Source organism: Equus przewalskii, chromosome 7 (genome assembly GCF_037783145.1).
Source record: "Equus przewalskii isolate Varuska chromosome 7, EquPr2, whole genome shotgun sequence".
NCBI classification, from domain to species: domain Eukaryota; kingdom Metazoa; phylum Chordata; class Mammalia; order Perissodactyla; family Equidae; genus Equus; species Equus przewalskii.
Window position 1 is genome coordinate 58,614,364 of NC_091837.1, and position 19,585 is coordinate 58,633,948.

General features: G+C 43.9%; 1 protein-coding gene across 41 annotated transcripts in view; it reads left to right on the forward strand.

The window, feature by feature from the left end:
* The window catches only part of FHOD3 (formin homology 2 domain containing 3), a 455,119-nt gene that overhangs the window by 425,905 nt on the left and 9,629 nt on the right, over positions 1–19,585 (forward strand). For 23 of the 41 annotated variants that reach the window (XM_070629962.1, XM_070629971.1, XM_070629949.1 and 20 more), the window contains 4 exons: positions 4,420–4,612; positions 8,466–8,489; positions 10,034–10,208; positions 16,971–17,132. In XM_070629962.1, the coding sequence (XP_070486063.1) occupies positions 4,420–4,612; positions 8,466–8,489; positions 10,034–10,208; positions 16,971–17,132 (554 nt within the window). The remainder of the gene's footprint in view (positions 1–4,419; positions 4,613–8,465; positions 8,490–10,033; positions 10,209–16,970; positions 17,133–19,585) is intronic. The other 18 variants (XM_070629984.1, XM_070629948.1, XM_070629973.1 and 15 more) reach the window with 1 other exon arrangement.

Consider the following 19,585-nt stretch of genomic DNA (forward strand, 5'->3'; position numbering starts at 1 on the left):
TGGTGTCGCATGACCTGGATCCCTGTCTGCTCACTGTTGGCCATCCCATCGAGGATGACCAGCATGAGCCAGGAACTCACTGTAGTTTGGTGTGTGGCTAAAGGGGGCATGACTAAAGCAGGGGTCCAGGTGGTGGCCAAGCCAAAGCATCTCAACCACGGAACCCTGGGTTCATATGAAGTCGTTCGTGGGAGCTCCGTATGTAGACTTGATTGAAGCAGGAATATCTTGTTGAAATGGAGACGGGGGTACTTAGACCCCCAGTGGTTGTGCTTTTTCTTTCCGCCTCCCACCACCAGTACTCCCAAGAGCATAGCCTATGACTGCTGTGATCTGACATATTCCCTTTATACATTAGGAAACTGACCCAGAGGGAAGTACAAACTTAGTAGGGTCAGACAGGGGCTAACGGGTGGAATCATCTTGGCATGCAGATCAGCCTAAATATAAGGCTTCAGAAAGTTGCAAGTAGCTAGACCTGCATCATTTTTCCTCCCATGTGAGTATAAAAAGTTACATTTTTATCTACGTAATTAGGAATTCATTTAATAGGGTACTTTTTCAAAGAAGCAGTTATTACACAGACACTGCGCTGAGGCTCTCAGAGTGTAAAGATACCTATCTCCTGGGGATTAACTCAAACCTCTGCCGGCAGCAAGGCTGCACATTTACTCTCATGACACTCACATGTGCAGAGAAAATGACTTTTCTTTATTTCACCATTCCTTCCACCTCCTTGATCAGCCACTACCTGACTGGGTACAGTCTGCTTACCCAGCCAAAAATGTAAACAACTCAGCATGTAGTCTCCTGAATGGTCTTCCAGATTTCGACTCCTCCCTCCTATGCCTCTCGAAGTTGGCTTTGGGGAAGAACAGTGATTTCTGTACCTCACTGATGGGAAAGGGACAGGTTCTCAGATGGCTTGTGCCATCTGGAACCTCACTAGGCTCCCACATGGAAAGGCAAGACTGGCTCTGCCTGGCCTCTGCTGGTACCTCCTGCTGTGATTGACAGCTGAAGCGACAAGTCATCTGGTCTGCCCCTCTGCTCCATCCATCTCACCAGGCTCTGCCGCTCTCAGCTCAGTACCCTCCATGTTCCCCAGAGTCCCTGGTATAGCACACAGGATCCCACAGGAACTGGCGAGTCCGGTCAGGCCCTCTTGCATCCTCACCCGACTGGGTTGCCCTTTGTACGCTGCCAGAAGTGCTCCATTTTGACCTGGAGCCACTCTTTCCTGCCCGGGAGCCTTCTGATGAGAAAGGAGTCTCTTTTACCTTAAGCATCCCCTTAGCCTCTCAACAGACCTCTCCCCACTCCAGGACCTCCTTGGTGAGAGGAGACGAGGACACACATATGGCCACCTACCTTCTCTGCTCCCCTGAGGCATAGAGCTGAAGGGGCAGGTGCTTCCACCTCTCTTTCCTGTCTCCTTTAGTTACTCGAGTGGGCCTCCTCTTAGTGAAGGAGCAGATAAAAGAACTTAAACAGTTCTCTTCAGGTAAACTCTGGCTTTCAAAACTGTTGCCTGGCTTAGAAAATCTTGTGCTGGATGTCCGAATCTGCGTATTAACCTCCTTTGGCATTGCTGCACTAACAGACCAATCTCACCCTGTGGGTGTACAAACCACTCATTTATTCCCAAAAATTCATTAGGTACAGTTACACTGGGGCAGGCACTGGAGCGAGGGGGACCAGGTGAGAGGTGGGGAGGAAGGCCTTCCTGGGAGGCATGGAGAGCTCAGCAAGGGGCTGGCATTCCAGGGAGGGAGATGGGCAGAAGAGAAGTGAACACCCACACTGGCTTCTTGGTGCCCCAATATCCACTCTCCCCATCCTGGACCAGACACCCTACTCAGTGGTACACGTGAGGAAAAGAGCGGATGATGGAACAGATCAAAGATGTTTTGGCTTGCGCCTCAGGATACTGATGCAGGAAACCAGCTCCTCCATAACCGTAAGACCTTCACGTCACATGTTCTGAAAGCTACAAACTCAACTTACAAAAGTCCCTTACATTTTTTACTCCCTTAAAGTCATACCCTTGTTTGCAAAATATGTAATTGAATCATATCTCTAACTTATATGTTAAGTTTGGATCCCCTCTAGGAAAAAGTAATGTTCTAGAAAGTGGAGGATAAGAAATCTTGGGTTGTTCTTATGTATAAAAGAGGGCGCAGTTATGAGCTGATTGATTCTCCCCTGGTTTCATCTTGCACACAGATCTTGAGTAGTGATAAGGGGGAAAATATGTAGTACACTATCCTATCCTAATATATCATGTATCATGTCACATCATATCTCCATATAATGTCAGGTGTTAGTAAGAGCCAGGAAGAAAACTCGAGTATAAGTGGGACAGGGAGTGATAGGAAGGTGCTGTTACACAGAGTAGTTCAGCAAGATTTCTCTGAGGAGGTGATATTTGGGCAGAGACCTGTGGGAGGAGAGAGAGTGATCCATGCAGCTGTCTGTAGCGTAAGTGTTGTGAGCATTGGCAACAGCTGGTACTGGATGACTCGTCAGGCCTATGGTCCTCCCAGCAGAGTGGCCTCCCCTCCCCCATCTTCCCTGCCCCACGGGCCCTGCAGGCTCTCAGCTCTCAGCTCAGCCATGTCCCTCTAGGCTCCCTTACACACCACACAGGAGGCCTGAGTCCCTGAAGTGGGCTTGTTCAAGGAATCATGAGGAGTCCAATGTGACTGGGGTCATAGGACATGAGGTCAGAGAGGTAGTGTAGTGGGGCGGGTTATGTGGGACTTTGTATGGATATACTACGTATTGTTTATCTACTCATCTGTTGATGGACATTTGGGTTGTTTCCACTTTTTGGCTATTATGAACAATGCTGCTATGAACATTTGTGTAGGTTTGTGTGGACATGTTTATGTGGAGTGAAATTGCTGAGTCATATAGTAACTCTATGTTTAACTTTTTAGGAAGTGGCGGACTTTTCCATGAGCCATTTTATGTTCTCGCTAGCACTGTATGAGAGTTACAATTTCTCCACATCCTCACCAGCACTTGTTACTGTCTGTCTGTTTGATTGTAGCCATCCTGGTGTGTACAAAGTGGTATCTCATTGTGGTTTCGATTTGCATTCCCCTGATGACTAATGATGATGAGCATCTTCTGATGTGCTTATTGACTATTTGCATATCTTTCTTTGAGAAATATCTATTCAAATCCTTTGTCCATTTCTTATTTGTCTTTTTTGTGTGGAGGTGTAAGATTTCTTTATATATTCTGGATACAAATCCCTTATCTGACATATGATTTGCAAATATTTTCTCCCATTGTCTGGGTTGTCCTTTTACCCTTAATAGTGTTCTTTGAAACACAAAAGTTTTTAATTTTGATGAAGTCCAATTTATCTGTTTTTTTGTTGCTTACGCTTTTGGTATCATATCTAAGAAATCATTGCCTAATCCAAAGTCATGAAAATTTATACTTTTTCTTCTAAGAGTTTTATAGTTTTAGCTAGTATTTTTGGTTTCAAATAGCATTTTTTTCAGCCCCCTTTACTTTAACTACAGGTTGTACGCTTTATTATTCTTCACAGAAAGAATAAGCCAGTTTCCCTCATTTGAAAACAAATGAAACTCCTATTCAAACTATACAAATGAGAGTGTTCAAAAAATGAAAGTTTTTGTCTACAATGTGGTATCATTTATACACTACTGTTTGTTCTACATAAAAATTTCCCTTTGTCTCCTAGTATCTTCTTTCTCATTTCCTGATATCTAAAAATTGGGTACTTATTTGCTTACTTAATTTCTTTTACAAAATTTTAAGTAAATAGAATCCAAGAATTTTTAATTTATGAATTAAATGGCTGAAAATAAATTTATTTTGTGATGCTTGTTTGATGTTTCCTAATTAAATTAAGATTGTATATAGTATTGCAAGAAAATATTTCAGAATATTTCCTCACAGAAAACTTTATAAGCATCTTTTTACAAACCATCAAACGTATTATTCATAACATGTTCATGTCTAGTTCAAGTATTCATTAAAGCAGGTTCCCAAGGAATTGCTAAGCAACATATCTATATTCCTTATTCAATTTTTATATGCTCTAGCAACTGTGTAATATTTTCCTTAAAATAGTACTTGGTCATTTTTCTTATAAAAGTTTTACATGTCCATTTTAGGAAAACATTAAAACACAGATAAGCAAAAATAAAAAAGTAATTAATGTCCTGAAATCCTACCACCTATACATAACCTTCATCAATGAGAAAGAAGTTAAACTTGACTTCTGGTTCCATTTTCACTGAGAAGACTCTTCAGTCTCGAGGTGCCAGGAATGAAGAACAGTGTCTTGGGCTGATTGGTTTCTTAATGAAAGTTTTCAGACAATTGACTTTTGTTCCTTAAAACTGGCATCATTGCCATTATTGTTTTTCCTTTCAGGTTCCATTCCTTTTTGCTCTTTATGGGGCATCCACCTTATGCAATTCGGGAGGTGAATATAAACAAATTCTGCAGGATCATCAGTGAGTTTGCACTGGAGTACCGCACCACCAGGGAGAGGGTTTTGCAGCAGAAACAGAAACGAGCCAACCACAGAGAGAGAAATAAGACCAGAGGGAAGATGATCACAGATGTAAGTTCATGAAATCAGCCTCTTTGTGTCACTTATTTTGAAAGCATAATCAACCATAAAACCTCCCCTCAGTTTGAGAGCTGTGCTCTTTTTCTTTTTGTACTGTGAAAAAAATTTCCTCTTTTAAAAAGTGCTCTTGGCCAGTGGTGAAGTGGTTAAGTCTGTGCACTCTGCCTCTGTGGCCTGGGGTTCATGGGTTTGGATCCGGGGTGTGGACCTACACACTGCTCATCAAGCCATGCCATGGCAGTATCCCATATACAAAACAGAGAAAGATTGGCACAGATGTTAGCTCAGGGACAATCTTCCTCAAGCAAAAAGAGGAAGATTGGCAACAGATGTTAGCTCAGGGCCAACCTTCCTCACCAAAAAAAAAAAAAAAAAACAAACCTCTTAAACTGCTCCTCCTCTATCATTTCTGTGAAAATTTCCTCTATAACAAACAAGGAACCAGGTCATGAAGAATTAAGGATGTGTGGCTGATGGAAGAACTTATAACCCATGTTGATGTGTTGTGTGAGACTGATGACGTTAAATGCATGATTCCTTTTCAACCTCTGTGATGTGGGTAAAACTGGAAGAGAATTACAAATAGAAAAGATAATGCCACTTTATCATAGGAAGACAAATTTACTGGTTAGGGAATTGATTCAGGATTTTAATCATCATAATGATTATGTATAACCAACCAATTAACACATAGACCACCCATTCTAGGCATCTGAATAGAGAAATAATTGATGTGGTTACTCAAAGACGTGATCTGATTGGCTCCTGGCAGTCCCTTGAGCCAGAGAATATCAGGGTAGGAAGATATCCCAGAGGACAGTGAATCCAGCAGAAATTTCCTATAGCCCCTTGGGAGGCCCCGCACACTTACATGCCTCCCCTGCTCCTGGGCTCTTCACTCATGTCTCCCACCTCAGCCCTGAGCCCACCCAGGCCATGGGTGCAGGGGGCATTCAGATGGGAGATGCTTCATTACTGGAGGGGGAAGGGATGTGTGAAGATGCCTGAGACAATGACACACCGTGCAGGTTCCTCTTTCTGACATGCCTTTATGAAACTTATCTTATCTGTATATATACTTGAGAAGCACATTGGCTCCCCATGATACAGGGAATGGGACGCATAAAGGCTTAAACCAAAGGCAGTGCCATCAGTTTACAAGCTTCAGCTGAAGTCAAATCAGGCGGATTCTTTGCGGAGGAATAAAATCACTTAAGAAGACCTCAGTGAAGCTGCCTCTGTGCCCAGATGGGTGCTCATGTTGTAGGAGAAACAGGGCACGTGGATACTGCTCTCTAAGGATCCACATTCTTGAGGGGGTCTGACCTTCACATGGAGACCGGATGCATTGTCTTAGAAATTTTGTTGTAATTTTGAGGCAATTCTCAGGAGAACCATGGACTAATTCCCTCACTATCCATCTTACCCAGACCTCCTGTTCCCTTGGAATTTTCTGGACACTTAGGGAGTGCTCACATCTCTTTTCTCCGGCAGGGGCCTTTTCTACAGCCCCCTGGCAGTTCTGGATGCCAGTGCCATCAGCTAAGCATCTTCTGTCTCCTCTCCTGGAATCTGGATTCAATAGGATCTTTAGCTTCCTGGACGTCAGCAACTCGGGAAGCAGACTGAATCCACTTGGGCAAACCATGGCCCACATTTCATTCCAAAGTATTATTTTTAAAAGTTTTAAAAGAGGATTACTTATTTTTGTGGAAATGAGACACATTGGAGGGTGAAAAATGCAAGCCCAATGTGCTTGCACTTATGAAAACACATCAAAATTTCTTGCCAAATTCTTGAGATTTTTTTTTACAGATCCCACTAATTTTTAAATTCTGTCCTTCTCTGAAAACATTCGGCTTTCCTATTTATAAACGGGGTAAATGTTTCCAGAGTTTGATTCAAAAGTATTTAAATTGTCATTAACATCTAGACAGTACAGGCTTCTTCAGGGTTCATCCTCAACGTAGTCCCTGTTTTTAGTGGTCAAAGTGGCATCATTTGTGTAGAAAGATTGCCATCTGCTGGAAGATTAGGATATTGTCACTTAAGACAAAGCATCCAGCTTCCAGTTTTCCCAATTAAATTTCTCAATTAAATTTCCATTATGTGCCCAGCACAGCACTGGGCCCTGAGGAGGATGTGTGTGCAGTAAAAGACGAGCTTGTACAAACTTATACATATCATGGATGTTATGATCTGGTTAGAAAATAACGTATATACAGCTTAAAGCACTGAAAACAAAACCAGGCCATACCTTGAGTCCCTGAACGTTAGAGCTGGAAGTGATTTTTAGAGAAAACTATACAGTAAGTTATTTTTAATATAGAGCTGAATAAAATGAGGATGGAAGTGGTAGCAATTAAACAGGGATGACTTTAGAAAAACCATTATTTTCCAAACAGAGAAATATGGATAAAATCGGAAGACCCTACGTTTATAGAGTCAGCTCCGTGTCTGCTCTCGTGTGCCTGTCCCTGCTCCTCTTTCTCGGTTTCTTAAATGCAATAGGCCTCCTTTCTTATAATCTAGGGGTCCCCCCAGGTAAGAGTCAGTGAGAAACTAAATAATTCCTCCTCCTTGTGTGCCCTGAACTGGTTCTAGACGAAATGGTGACATAGACAAGGCAGCAGCAGCCAACCATGGTTGGCCCTGTCTACTGTCATCACACTCCAGATGGGCTGTGGGAATTCAGGCTTCAATCCCAGGACTCCCACATCGGAGGGCAGTGGCAATGCGGGGTGAGGCCCTTCATCACTCTCAACCCCAGCTTCCTCTTCTATGAAAAGGAATGATAGTTACCTTGCGGGGTATTGAGAGGGCTAGAAATTTTGTCTATGCAGCACCCTGCACATGTGCTAATTGCTGGGAAAAGGCCATACATCCTGGTTAAATAAGCTCTAAGATTAAAAAAAATAGCAGAGCAGGACTATCATCTTTTGTCACGATGCCACTTGGCTGGGGGCAGCATGGAACATGATGAACTGGAAGCATTTTGTCATTTCAGCTCCTAAAAGTTTAGTCATTTCTCGAAAACCTTGTGTCTGATTTGTTGGTCTGGCCTTGTAACCTCAGCAGAAACACTTACATTGAGTGTGTATTTAATTGAAAATCAAGAGATTGACATGACTTTCACCCCTGATTTATGTTTAGGAAAGGGATATTTTGTTTAAAGGTAGTTGAACAAATTTATCTGGTGATAGTTAAGTATGGCTTGTCAGTTCAGTTATCTGGGACAGGTAAGATTTTAAAAAGAACTTAATTTCATGTTTCTAAGGAGAGAACAGAAGGACCCATCCGGCTTGGGCAGTTGTTCCACTTGTCATGTCTGGCCTGTGTGCGGAAGGGTTCAAGGAGACCCAGACCCAGCAGCCTGGGCGGAGGGGGTGAGAGTCCAGCACTCAGGATGACAGGGGCGGTGACAGCTGACAGGTAGAGCCAGGCAGGTGGAGACCAGTCCCCTTACTGAGGCAGGTGCTGGTCGGTTCTGCCAAGTGGCAGGGCACAGAGCTGGGAGTGACATCCGTTAGTGGACAGGGAACCAGGTAAGCCAGTTATCAACCCTGTGGGTGGCCTCAGGAGATTGGCCTAGAGCCGTGCAAGTCCCTCCTGACTTTGGTCAGGACTGGTCTTGGGGCTCAAGGAGAGAATATCCAGATGAGGGCAGACGGGCTATTCAGGCAGGGCCTGGCAGCTCCCAAATCAAGAGGGTGTTCCCCTGTTGCAGTAGCCAACTTCTTTATTTGAAATTTTACATGACATTGGAATGATCTGATCTTTGCTGACTCTGTGCCTTCTAAGAATCCCTTCTGTCTTTTCCATCCTGACCTCTCACCTCGGGTAGACTGATGAAGAGGATGAAGTTGAGGTACGACTGTTTATAAACACGAAGAATGCACATTGACCTTCCCAGGCGTGCTGTAGAATCTAACCTAACAAAAGCAGCATGAACCGTTAGCACCCTTCAGTGCTTTAAACCATGCATGGACGTTTCGGGTTGGTTTCCGTGTGATCGCTAACTTCCCTGCACAGGTTCTCATCATGCTGTGTGTGCCGGGGACCAAAGGGTTAACTGCATTTTCCAAGTCGTCCTTGAGTTCCAGGCCCCGTCAAGAGTGTCAGGTTTAGCGAATCTCTCCCCGCTGCTGGAAAAGTGGACAGAGAATTTTCCCTCCAGCCCCCTGTCTGAGCCTTTTGGCAACTCAAGTATGAGAACTAGATTCTGGAATAACCACATAGAGAGCCCTGAAACCAAAGAGGAAGTGGGGCAGAGGCAAAGACCCAGGCCAGAGCAGCGGTCACCAGCTGTGGGCAGCCTCTGACTTGTGTCCAATTACCCCGATTGGCATCCACTGGATCTGGTGGGATCAGTGTGTGAGGGGTGGAATGGCAGGGGCTCCTCCTCCTGGCCCTGGTGCGGAAGCGAGAACCAAAGACCAAGTCGGGGCTGGCTGGCCCTGGAAGAAGGGGAGGGAGCAGCGTAGATGGTACAAGTCACAGATGTGTCCTGGGCTCTGTCACTACGGCTGAGACACTGGATGAAAAGAGGATGTCAGAAATCTATGGAGCTGCTCCTTGCAAATGTTAATCTAACTGACTTTCTATTTTTCATCCAGATGTTTGGGATTGCGTATATACGGCCTGAGGTTCTAGTAAACTTCTTGTAAAACATACACCACGACTCTTTGTTCAATCAAAATTAGAGAATATCATCGTGTGCATGTAACACTTATTAAAACAACTACATTTTTGACACGAACAGAAGTAGTAAGTGTTGCCAAACTCAGTTTAAGCATGAATTTCTGTGTCGTATTCTGAGCTGGGCCCTGAAACGAATTGCCCTGGGGCCTTTGGAGCATCACTTAATCTTGGAATGCCTCAGTTTCCTTCTCTGTCAAGTGAGGAGGGATTAGAGCTGGAAAAATCCTTCCTAACTCTTCACATTGTATGATTCTGAGACTGAATCCCACTTTTAAAATTCTGTCATCATAAGTAATATATACAATAAATTTAACTGTTGTCTGGCACTAAATTAAATAACACTCAATACATTTGATTGACAAGGCATGTTTCAATTCTCATAGCAGGGCTTTAGTGTTAGAAATAGATTCTGTTTCTGAATTCTTCCCAGAGTTGATGTCAGTCACCCCTAGCAGGCCCCCAACTGAGGGAATCTGCAGTGAGCCCAGAGACCTGCTGCAATGGAGGGATGGGTGTGGTCCTTCTGGGACCAGGGCTTTTCTTCTGATAAGAGAACTTCCTGTATACATAGATATTCTGTCATTAGTTCTTCGACAACCTCAGTGACTGCTATAACTAATATGTTTGCAGAATGTACACAAAACAAAACAGAGAGACAAAGAAGAGAAGATTTTCCTCACTCCACGCCCTAACCCCTCTTTGGTCTTGCAGTCCGGCAAGTTCTCCGGCAGTTCTCCGGCACCTCCAAGCCAGCCACAAGGCCTGAGCTACGCTGAGGACGCCGCTGAGCACGAGAACATGAAGGCTGTGCTGAAAACCTCGTCTCCTGCCGTGGAGGATGCCACCCCTGTGCTGGGTGTTCGCACACGCAGCCGAGCAAGCCGAGGTAACTCCTGGCCCGGGCAGGGTGTGTCTTCCCAGGTTGGCCACCCTGTGGAGGTCTGGTCCCTGTCACAGGGTGCAGATGACTGTGCCCAGGAAGTGGCTGCTAAGGGCTGTCAACTCCCTAGGACTCCCAGTGCTGACGTATTCACACACTTCCTTTCACTCACACCTTTGTGACCCCCCTTCAGTAGCTTCATCTCATAAACAACCATTCCCAAAAGTGTAACTTAGTTCACACTAGAAGAATTATTACTGTGAATGAATTCTTATGCATTAAAGCAAGGGTCCACAAACTATGGCCCCCGGGCCAAATTCGGCCGGCCACCTGTGAAACACAGCCACGCTCGTTTATGTGTTGTCCTTGGTGCTTTTGCACTGCAGTGGCGGGGTTGAGTAGTTGTGACAGAAGCTTCAGGGACCCTAGAGCCGAAAATTATTACTACCTGGCCCTGTACAGAAAAAGTTTGCTGACCCTTGGATTAAAACACCCTTTTGCCTATTTAAATCCTTAGAGGGAGAGAGGAAACTAAAGCTTCAAGATGGTAAAGACAGATCAGAGTTTCCAGATTTGTTTTAACTTGGAAGGGATTTTTTATTTTAATTAAGAATTGAGATATGTTTTCATGTGAGAATATTTACACATGTTCCCCTGGTCTAGTCTGACACCACGTTAACCTTTCCTAAGTCTCACAGTTTGCAGGATGAAGCCCACACTGTTCACGCTGCCATTTGAGGCCCCCTGTGGTCTGGTCCTAGCCCGTCTCCCAAACTTGGCTTTCACTTGTCCCCATGTTGTAGGCACCACCCTCCTCTGCACACCCTGTGTCCCCCTGAACTCCTGCTGTCACTCATGCTGTCCCTTTCTCCTCTGCCTGTCCAGTCCCCATTCACCTCCAGAATCCACCTCCTCTGCACTCCTCACCTCACAGGGCCACTCCTCTCCCCTGGACTCCTGAGAGCCCAGGTGAGGCCTTCTAAAGATGATAAACTTTACAACTAAAGAGACTGAACTCCTGGAGGACAGGCTTTCTCCTCTGGGTGTTTGCTTAGCACTCACTATGTGCACAGCTAGAAGGAACCATATAATTGATTATCCAAACTGGGATGCTTTAAAGTTGAAAGGGGTTCCAGTAGTAATTATAGTGGGACAGTAGGTAAACAGAACATGCCAGGTAAACTGGATTGTGGGTTACTGGATGCGGGACACATCGCAGAAACTCAGGAACAAATGAATGCTTGCAGCCCATCTTCCTAGGCTCTTCCTAGGCTCCAGTGAACATTCAGGCTCACACGATGACAGAAAGGCAGCCGGAATCTAGAGGGTTGTGATCTGGAGAAACCCCTGAGAAGGCCCACCACTGACTTCTAACTGGCTTTGCTGATTGACCAGTGCTTTCGGAATTTGCTTTGTCAACTATGTTAAATATGAAAAAATAATAATAGTAAAGATAACTTTAACATAAAAGAGGAAACAAAGGCAGTTCCAAGTTTTCTTCAGAAGAAAGTGGGTCACACAGTGCATATGGTTTCTTGGAGCTTCTTGTGAACCAAAGGGCCACATACTGCCATCAAAGGAGGAGTCTCGAAAGGATCTCCAGGTGGCGTGCTAGTAAGTACAGCATCACTGACTCTAGTGCCCCTCTATTCTTGATGTCGGACTTTGGTCTACCCTTTAATGGGGCTTTTATTTTGATATGCAGTTAAGAATATGCCAGAAGAAGGGCTGCCTCCCTCCACCCTCACCCCAGTGTTATCCTAACTGAGACATAGATGACAAGTAGAAGAGTCATACCTCCTGCTATAACCTTGATTCCCAAACTGTATCTCGAATACTTGCATGTATTAGTATTACATCAAAGAATCGAAGACTAGGTTCTTTGAGATTTAGCTTTTCCAAACCCTCTGACTTCTAGGTAGTTTCAGATGCGGAATTAGGAGAAGAAAACAAATTAATATGATTTGGCAATGAAAAGGCAGCCTTTTGGTGACCAACAGCAGACAGATACAGCTGTGAAGAACTACTGAGCACTTAACATGGTACATTCCGATTGTCTGGTTTTCTGTGTGGAAGGAAAGGTGCCCTCTTCTTGGCCAGTGCTGTCTATAAAAGGCCTCCATTTCTCAGAAAAGCCAAGAAGTGACAGGAGAGAAAGAGTGTGTAAACAAGAAAGAATGTAAGAGAAGAAAGTGGGGATGGTCAGAAGGTGAAGAAAATAATATCATTAAATGTTGAGCAGTAGAGACAGTCTGGATGGAGCGTAAAACAAGGATAAAAATAGCATAGACCAGCTTTACGTTGGTGGGGTGTGGGGAGAAGAATCACTGGTGTCCTAAAAGCCCTAAAACATCCCATGTATGAGTCTCTCTGTGCCCCGGCAGCTCTTGCAGGCTTTGTGTGTTAGGCTAGACGTAGCCACCAGGAGATCCAGGTCAGCGTTAACGCCTGCATTGTGGTGACCCCAGACGTCAGCAGTCTTGAGCCCCTGTATCTTGGTGATGCGAGGGTAGTGCAATGGAAGCCATCCTGGGAGATGGAGTCCAGTATCTCTAATGGAACATAACAAGTTGTGCTAATTTTAAAAGAGAAAATAGACATTTGTTCCAGACTAGAAAGGACAGAGAGAAAAAGATGTTGCTGGGTTTGTACAATATGGGTTCATTTCCACTAACTGATGAAAGGGATTAGAAAGGAAAGCTTTTCAGTTTATCTGCACATTCAAAGACTTCTGCTGCAAGGTGGCATGTTGTAGGGAGTGACAAGCCAGCATTCCTGCTACAACAACTAGAAAAAAAAAATGACCAAAGCTTCCTTTAAAAGACATCAGAGAACTGCAAAAGGAAAGCAAACTAGACAAACTAGAACTCTGGGTGAGCTGAGAGTGCCTCTCAAGGAGCATTTGCCAAGTCTGGGCACAGGCTGAGACCTGGACTTGCCCTGGGTAGCGTGACTCTAACAGTAAGGAGAAACCAGCAGAACTTCTGGTAGCCACGTGAGCTGGCATAACAGATTGGAACTAGAGGAGCTCCAAACACAGACAATTTTCTCCATGAGACATTTGCCAAGTGATGAGGCAGCATAGGAATTCTTGAAGTTGTGAGGAAACAAAAACAAGCTAGAGTAAGCACCTTTGACAAATGCATGCAGATATTTAAAGACAAGTGTACTGATTCTCGACTAAAACTGCTATCTGGCCCGGACCCCACTCAGTATTTCAGTGTGTCTACTTAACAAAAAATGGGTGAAGACGGGGGAAAGATGACACTGACCTCAGTCTCTGCATTCTTTTATACACAAAGTCCAGTGCATAGTCAAAATTATGAGCCAAGAGAAGAACATGAAAATATGATCAATAAGAGGAAAAGTAGAGAATAGCAACAGAGCCACTGGTGATCCAGATGTTGAAATTTTCAGTCAAGGTTTAACCATTATAAATGTTAAGGAAAATGGAGGAAGATATAGACAAATTGATGAATAATTTCAACAGAGAATTGAAATTTATTTCTAAAAAAGTCAAATGGACATTCTAGAACTGCAAAAGAACATAACTGAAATAATGAACCTATTGGATGGCTTTAACAGGGAACTGGCCCCAGCAAAAGAGAGGATTAATGAATTCAAACATAGGTTAATAGAAAAATGTAGAAACTGAAGCATGGTGAAGAAAAAGGAAAGACCAGAACAAAATGTAAGAGATATGTGAGACACTGTCAAATGGTCTAACATATGTGTAACTGAAGTACCAAAAGATGGGTAAGAAGCAATAATTAAAGGGATAGTGGCTAAGAATTTCCCCAAACTGATGACAGATATCAAGCCACATATTTAAGCAATGTAGCAAATCAAAGGAGAGTAAATACAAAGAAAACCATACTTAGGCATACCATGGGCAAACTGGTGAAAATCAAAGATTAACATAAAATCTTTAAAACAGTCAGAGAGAAAAGATACATTACTGTCTAAGGAACGACAGTAGGAAGGATGGGTCACTGTTAACAGAAACTATGGCAGTCAGAAGAAAGTGGAATGACATCTTTAAATTGCTAAAAAAAAAAAAAAAAAAGCTTCTAACCTAGGAGTCTATACCCAGGGAAATTCTTTCAGAAACGAAGGCAAACTTTTATTAAATTATATTACAAATATTCCTAATTATAGCTTTCACTGCTCCAGAACTAATTTTCTTCTACATTTTACTTGAAGCATTAAAACAGTATATCTACTTTGATATAATTATTTTCCTTTAGACTATTTCTTTAAGTTAGATTTTTCAAGGAAAAAATAAATTACAGTGTTTTCTTTCAAACTACAATTTACATATTTAGAAAAATGAAGTGAAAATAAAGTGATATGGTGCTATCATGGTCTATAGTGCTTTATCCCCTCCACCACATCTCAGTATATGTAAATGTCTTGCTAATACTTGGGAGACTGTGGTGAGCCAAATGGCCCCTTGGGGTCTGGAAAAGAGATAAGCAGTGTTCCCCTGATGGCTCTATGTGATGCGAAGGTTCCAGGAAAAGAAACATACGTGACCAGGAAAAACAGGTATAAATGGTGATCAGGCAGTGAGGACAGTAACCAAGGGGAGTGGGGATGAAAAAGCAGACCCAGGAATGAGGTCATGAGAGAAGGACATCATCACAAAACTGAGTCTGACAATCCTGGAATACAGCAAGATATTCCTTTTAGGCATCTCCTGACAACTTACAGTGGAAGCAGTCCCCCTAGGGCTGTGTAAGATGGGAAGTATTGGGAATTCTGAGTGGGAAGATCAGATGACGCCTTCATTTTGGGCCCGTCAAGTGCAAGTTATATTATGAGCTAATACAATTGATTGAGGTTTGAGTGTTTTTGGAAGGGTAGTCTGGCATTTCAGAAATACAATTGATTGAACTTTGTGTGTTTTTGGAAGGTAGTCTGGCATTTCAAGACACAGAATTATAAATCAATAGATGAAAAGGAAAACAGGAAATTGTTGGGCAAAGCACAGTTGCTCTGTTGATTGCTTTACACTGAGGAGGCCATTGTTCAGAGGCTCTGCAGAGTCCTACTCTGAAATCTGTGCCCCTGTGAGGCCTCTTGCCTCTGATTAGAACACCTGGACCATCCTGAGAATGCAGAACAATTCAGCAGCAATTTCAAAGCGTCACTTCTGAGCAGAATATATTTTTGAAGGGTTTTATGATGCTGAAAAAACTAGTCTTCTGATGGGAGCAAGAATATCAAATTCCCTTGGATATAAGCAGAAAAAGTAAAATTTACTGATTTTGTATATGCCAGCACAGTAGGTATGCCCCCATTCTTAAAACAAAACAAATTTTTAAATGACATGAACAACAATAACAAAAACCTTGTCACTGGAGAACATCATTGTCCTATGGCCACAGGTCTCAAATACATGCAGGTGACAGAGCACCTGGAATCCTGGTACTCCTTTTGCAAAGTGTGAATTATTTATGTATTTAATTCAGTCATATGAATTTTGTTAGGAGAAATTATGACTAAATTATAACATATTACATATTTGCAGTAAAATTTCAAATTTCAACCACAAACACATGTCCATGAAAATCACACTCTACTGCACTGTGATCAGCTATTCCCAAGTATTTCCATCAATATCCAAACACCAAAAGTTTTGAAAAATCAGGATGAGAGAAGAACTCTAAGATGCACATTTCCTAGCATTTTTTCCCCTGTGGTTTGGGAAAACTCACTGTCCTTCAGCTTCAGCTGATGTTAGGCTCGGGGTAGCTGTGTTCCTGAGGCATACAGTTTGAGAACACTCACCTACAAGCTTTGAAGTTGTATGCTTATTACAAAGGAAAGTGTAGGTAGAGGAAATTCACAATTTTGAGCTCATTGTGCGTTATTTCTTACAGAAGCATATTTCTCATCTTATAGAAGAGATTTCACAAGGAAGTTGACTGATCACAAAGGCACAGTTCTTGATACATTGAAGTAGCATTCATTTCTAATTGTTTAATATAACTGGGGAACCCATGTTTTTGCTGTCCTCTTGCTTGTCTATAGGCAGTTGCTTTTATGCTGGACTTGGACTGTCTTAACATATAGTTACTTATAAACATCTTTTTGTCTGGTCAGGGAGCAGATGAATATACCAAAAGAAATTTTGTATCAGCTCCCCCTTTGCTGTTTAAGGAGTGCAGTCCTGTTATGATTTTCCAGATGATTTTCTAGACTATCCAAAGATAAACTATATGTTACAAAATCCATTGATTTTTATTTAACTGAGTAGGAGGTTAACGGTTAGTTGACCTTCACTAGGCACATACGACCATGGATAGAGAGGTGACAAATGTCTCTGGACATTGCTGGATAGATACATCACTGGATATCTCAGATGTCTCAGATATCCAGTGATGTGCAAAGCAGCGTGAGGAGTCTGTCCTCCTGTGATCACGTGACCTGGCAGGTGGAGGCAACACATCCAGGTGTTGAAAGTTAAAGGACGGTGAGAGACAAAAATACAGCTGTGTTACACGCTAGCATGACATAAGTGCCCCAACTATGGATTTGTGGGAGTTCAGAGCCTGGAGGGTAATGGTCACAGGTCACAGTGGTGCCCCTGTAGTGGGGATGGCTGAGCGTTCCAGATCTGTCAGGCTCAAGCTCTAACTTTGGCCTCTGCTCTGATCCTTTGCCGATGGAGTCCCGCTGCTGGAGGAGCAGTGTGGCAGTATTTTCTTTGGTATTTTCCTTCTCTCTGAGTTCGTTGCACTCTCTGGTTGTTTAATTCTTCAGGATCCGCTAGTTCATGGACTATGGGAACAGATGACTCGCCTAACGTCACGGATGATGCAGCTGATGAAATCATGGACCGCATTGTCAAGTCGGCCACCCAAGTGCCCAGTCAGCGAGTGGTGCCACGGGAGAGGAAGCGCTCCCGGGCCAACCGGAAGTCTTGTAAGTGCCTTGGAGTTAGGGTGACGGACTCACCCTTCAGGGATCCGCCCTCCCGTTCTCTGTGACCTGGGTAGGGCAGAGAATCAGAGGCCGGCTCCAGTGAGCTGTCAGTGGTGACTGCAGGGCCTACCTGTGCTTGTTAACAAGGTTTCATGCTTGGCGATCAATGTTGGCCATTGTGGAGGAAGGACACCTGTCCAGTGTATTTGCCATTTCTGACGAGGCCTCCCTCAAGTCATACTTTGTCCCCAGGAAGGTCTGAAAGGCCCTTAAATGCCTCTGGCCTGCAGGAGGGGGCGTGGTGGGGCCTGTTGCCGAGTACTTCCCCAGCTGCTTTGCTGAGGCTGTATTTCTGCCCCTCACCCTGCCTCAGGGCCCACTTTCTGAGCTGGAAACCGGTTCCCCCAGGGTTCACTGCTGCCCACAAACACGTTGAAGGTGAAAACCAGGGGTAGTAAGTGATTTTATGATCATTAGGATGCTTAAAATATTTAATGTTAGGCTACGTTGACCTGTTTTTTTTTTTCTTATCTTACCAAATAGAGAATTCAACTAAATCAAAGTGACTGATTTTCTCATGTAGTCTGAGCCTACAACCTGCTCCTGCCCACTGAATGATGGGTGTGGAGTCGCCTCTGTGGGCGCCACACTGACTCTCACAGGGACTATTCTCTGTAAAGAAGGAGGGTGCTCTGGCTCCTTTGACGTCCGCCTGTGTTTGCCAAGGCCCTCACATATTTCGGAAGAGGGCTCATCCCCTAAGCCCTGGCCTGCTGCCGGTCACTAAAGAGACAGCTGGAGTCTTTGCCAGCTCTGTCTCCAGGGCAGGGATTTATGACCTTTCACAAGAAGGAAGCCTGCTTGCCTCCTTATGTCCTGGCTCCCAAAAGTGAAAGGAGAGTGACCTCAAGTAGGCAGGAGTTCAGTAAGGAACTCAAACTCAGACTCCCGCCAAGTGGTGCCACCCTTACGATTCACACAGGAGGTGATTCGGGCCTGGGCTGCATATGCTGGACCCCACGGTTCTGTATGACCCATTGACATGCTTGTTTCCAGGGTAAAGAACACTAAACCAAATTGCTGCAGACTATTGGACGCTGCTCCTTTTCTATCATCTGCTTTAGTTTCTGATAGGAATTTTTTTTTTCCAGAAAGGAAACTAACACTTGACAACTCCACTAGAGACAGAGTTTCTCAAACCACAGAGTTTGGGGGCTGGAGGGAGGATATGATTCTCATTCAGTTAGATGTGTGGCTGAAAGTCTGTTTTTGCCATGCTCCTAGATGAGGTCAATGCTGTTGGTCTTTGGTACACATTTCTAGTAACTTCTTGAGCTTCTTCTCAATCATAGCTGCACGTTAGAACCTTCTGCAGAGCTTTAAAAATTTCAGGTACCTCGGCTGCACCCAGGTCAACTACTTTGGAGCCTCTGGGGTGGGGCCCTGAGGTCTAGGGCCCTTCAAGAATATATTTGTGGGCTCTAACCTCAATATCAAAGACCTGTACATTTATTTTTTCCAACATTTTGCTATTTCCTAGTGCTGCTATGAATTCTTTGCCAGTCTCCTGGTGCACCCATATAAGAACTTGGCTTTGTAAGAACTTGCTACTCAAAGTTGGTCCTCAGACAATATGGGCATCTCCTGGAGGCTGGTTTGAAATGCAGATTCATGGTTCCCACCCCAGGGCAACTGATTCAGAATCTGCATTTAATAAGATCACTGGTGACTCATGTGCATAAGAAGGTGACTCACATGCACAAGAAGGTGGAGCAGCCCTGGGGTATGAGGCCAGGAGTGGAATTGCAGGGTCCTCAGGTTTACACATCCTTGGTGGCAAACTCTTCTCCAAAGGGGTGGGGCTAATCCATTCTCTCTACACTGCTAGCAAATCTCAGTTGCTCCAGACCAAGGCCACACTTCGCTTTTTGCCTCTCTGAAGGGTGTGAGATAGTACTTCCTTGTGGTTTTCACTTAGATTTCCCTGCACACTAGGAAGGTTGCGCCTCTTGCCATTTGTATTTCTTTTGTGTGTGGCTTGTCCATATCATTTGCTTATTTTTCTCTTGCTCTTTTTCATGATAAGAAATCTATTTCTTAAATAGCTTTTTAAAATGAAATTATGAAAGACTTTTTGAGGTCTTTATCTTCCATTATTGACCTTTATTGCCCTCCTATTAGTTATTTCAATAAACTGGTAATCAAATGGCAGAAACCTTGCACGGGTTAACTCCTGGTCTTCCTGCAATGGGCAACCTCAGTGCAAGAATTGCCACTTGGAGGAGCTGGGAAAAGCATGGGGGGAGGTCAGACCAAGGGAGATGGGTAGAGAAAGGATGCCAGGCCAGGGAATACCTTCACAGAAGGTGGGCAGGGTTGGACCAGGAACCTCAGAAATGGAAACGACATGAGACAGTGGCCTGGATGGTCCCCAGAGGCCCAGGATATGTGTT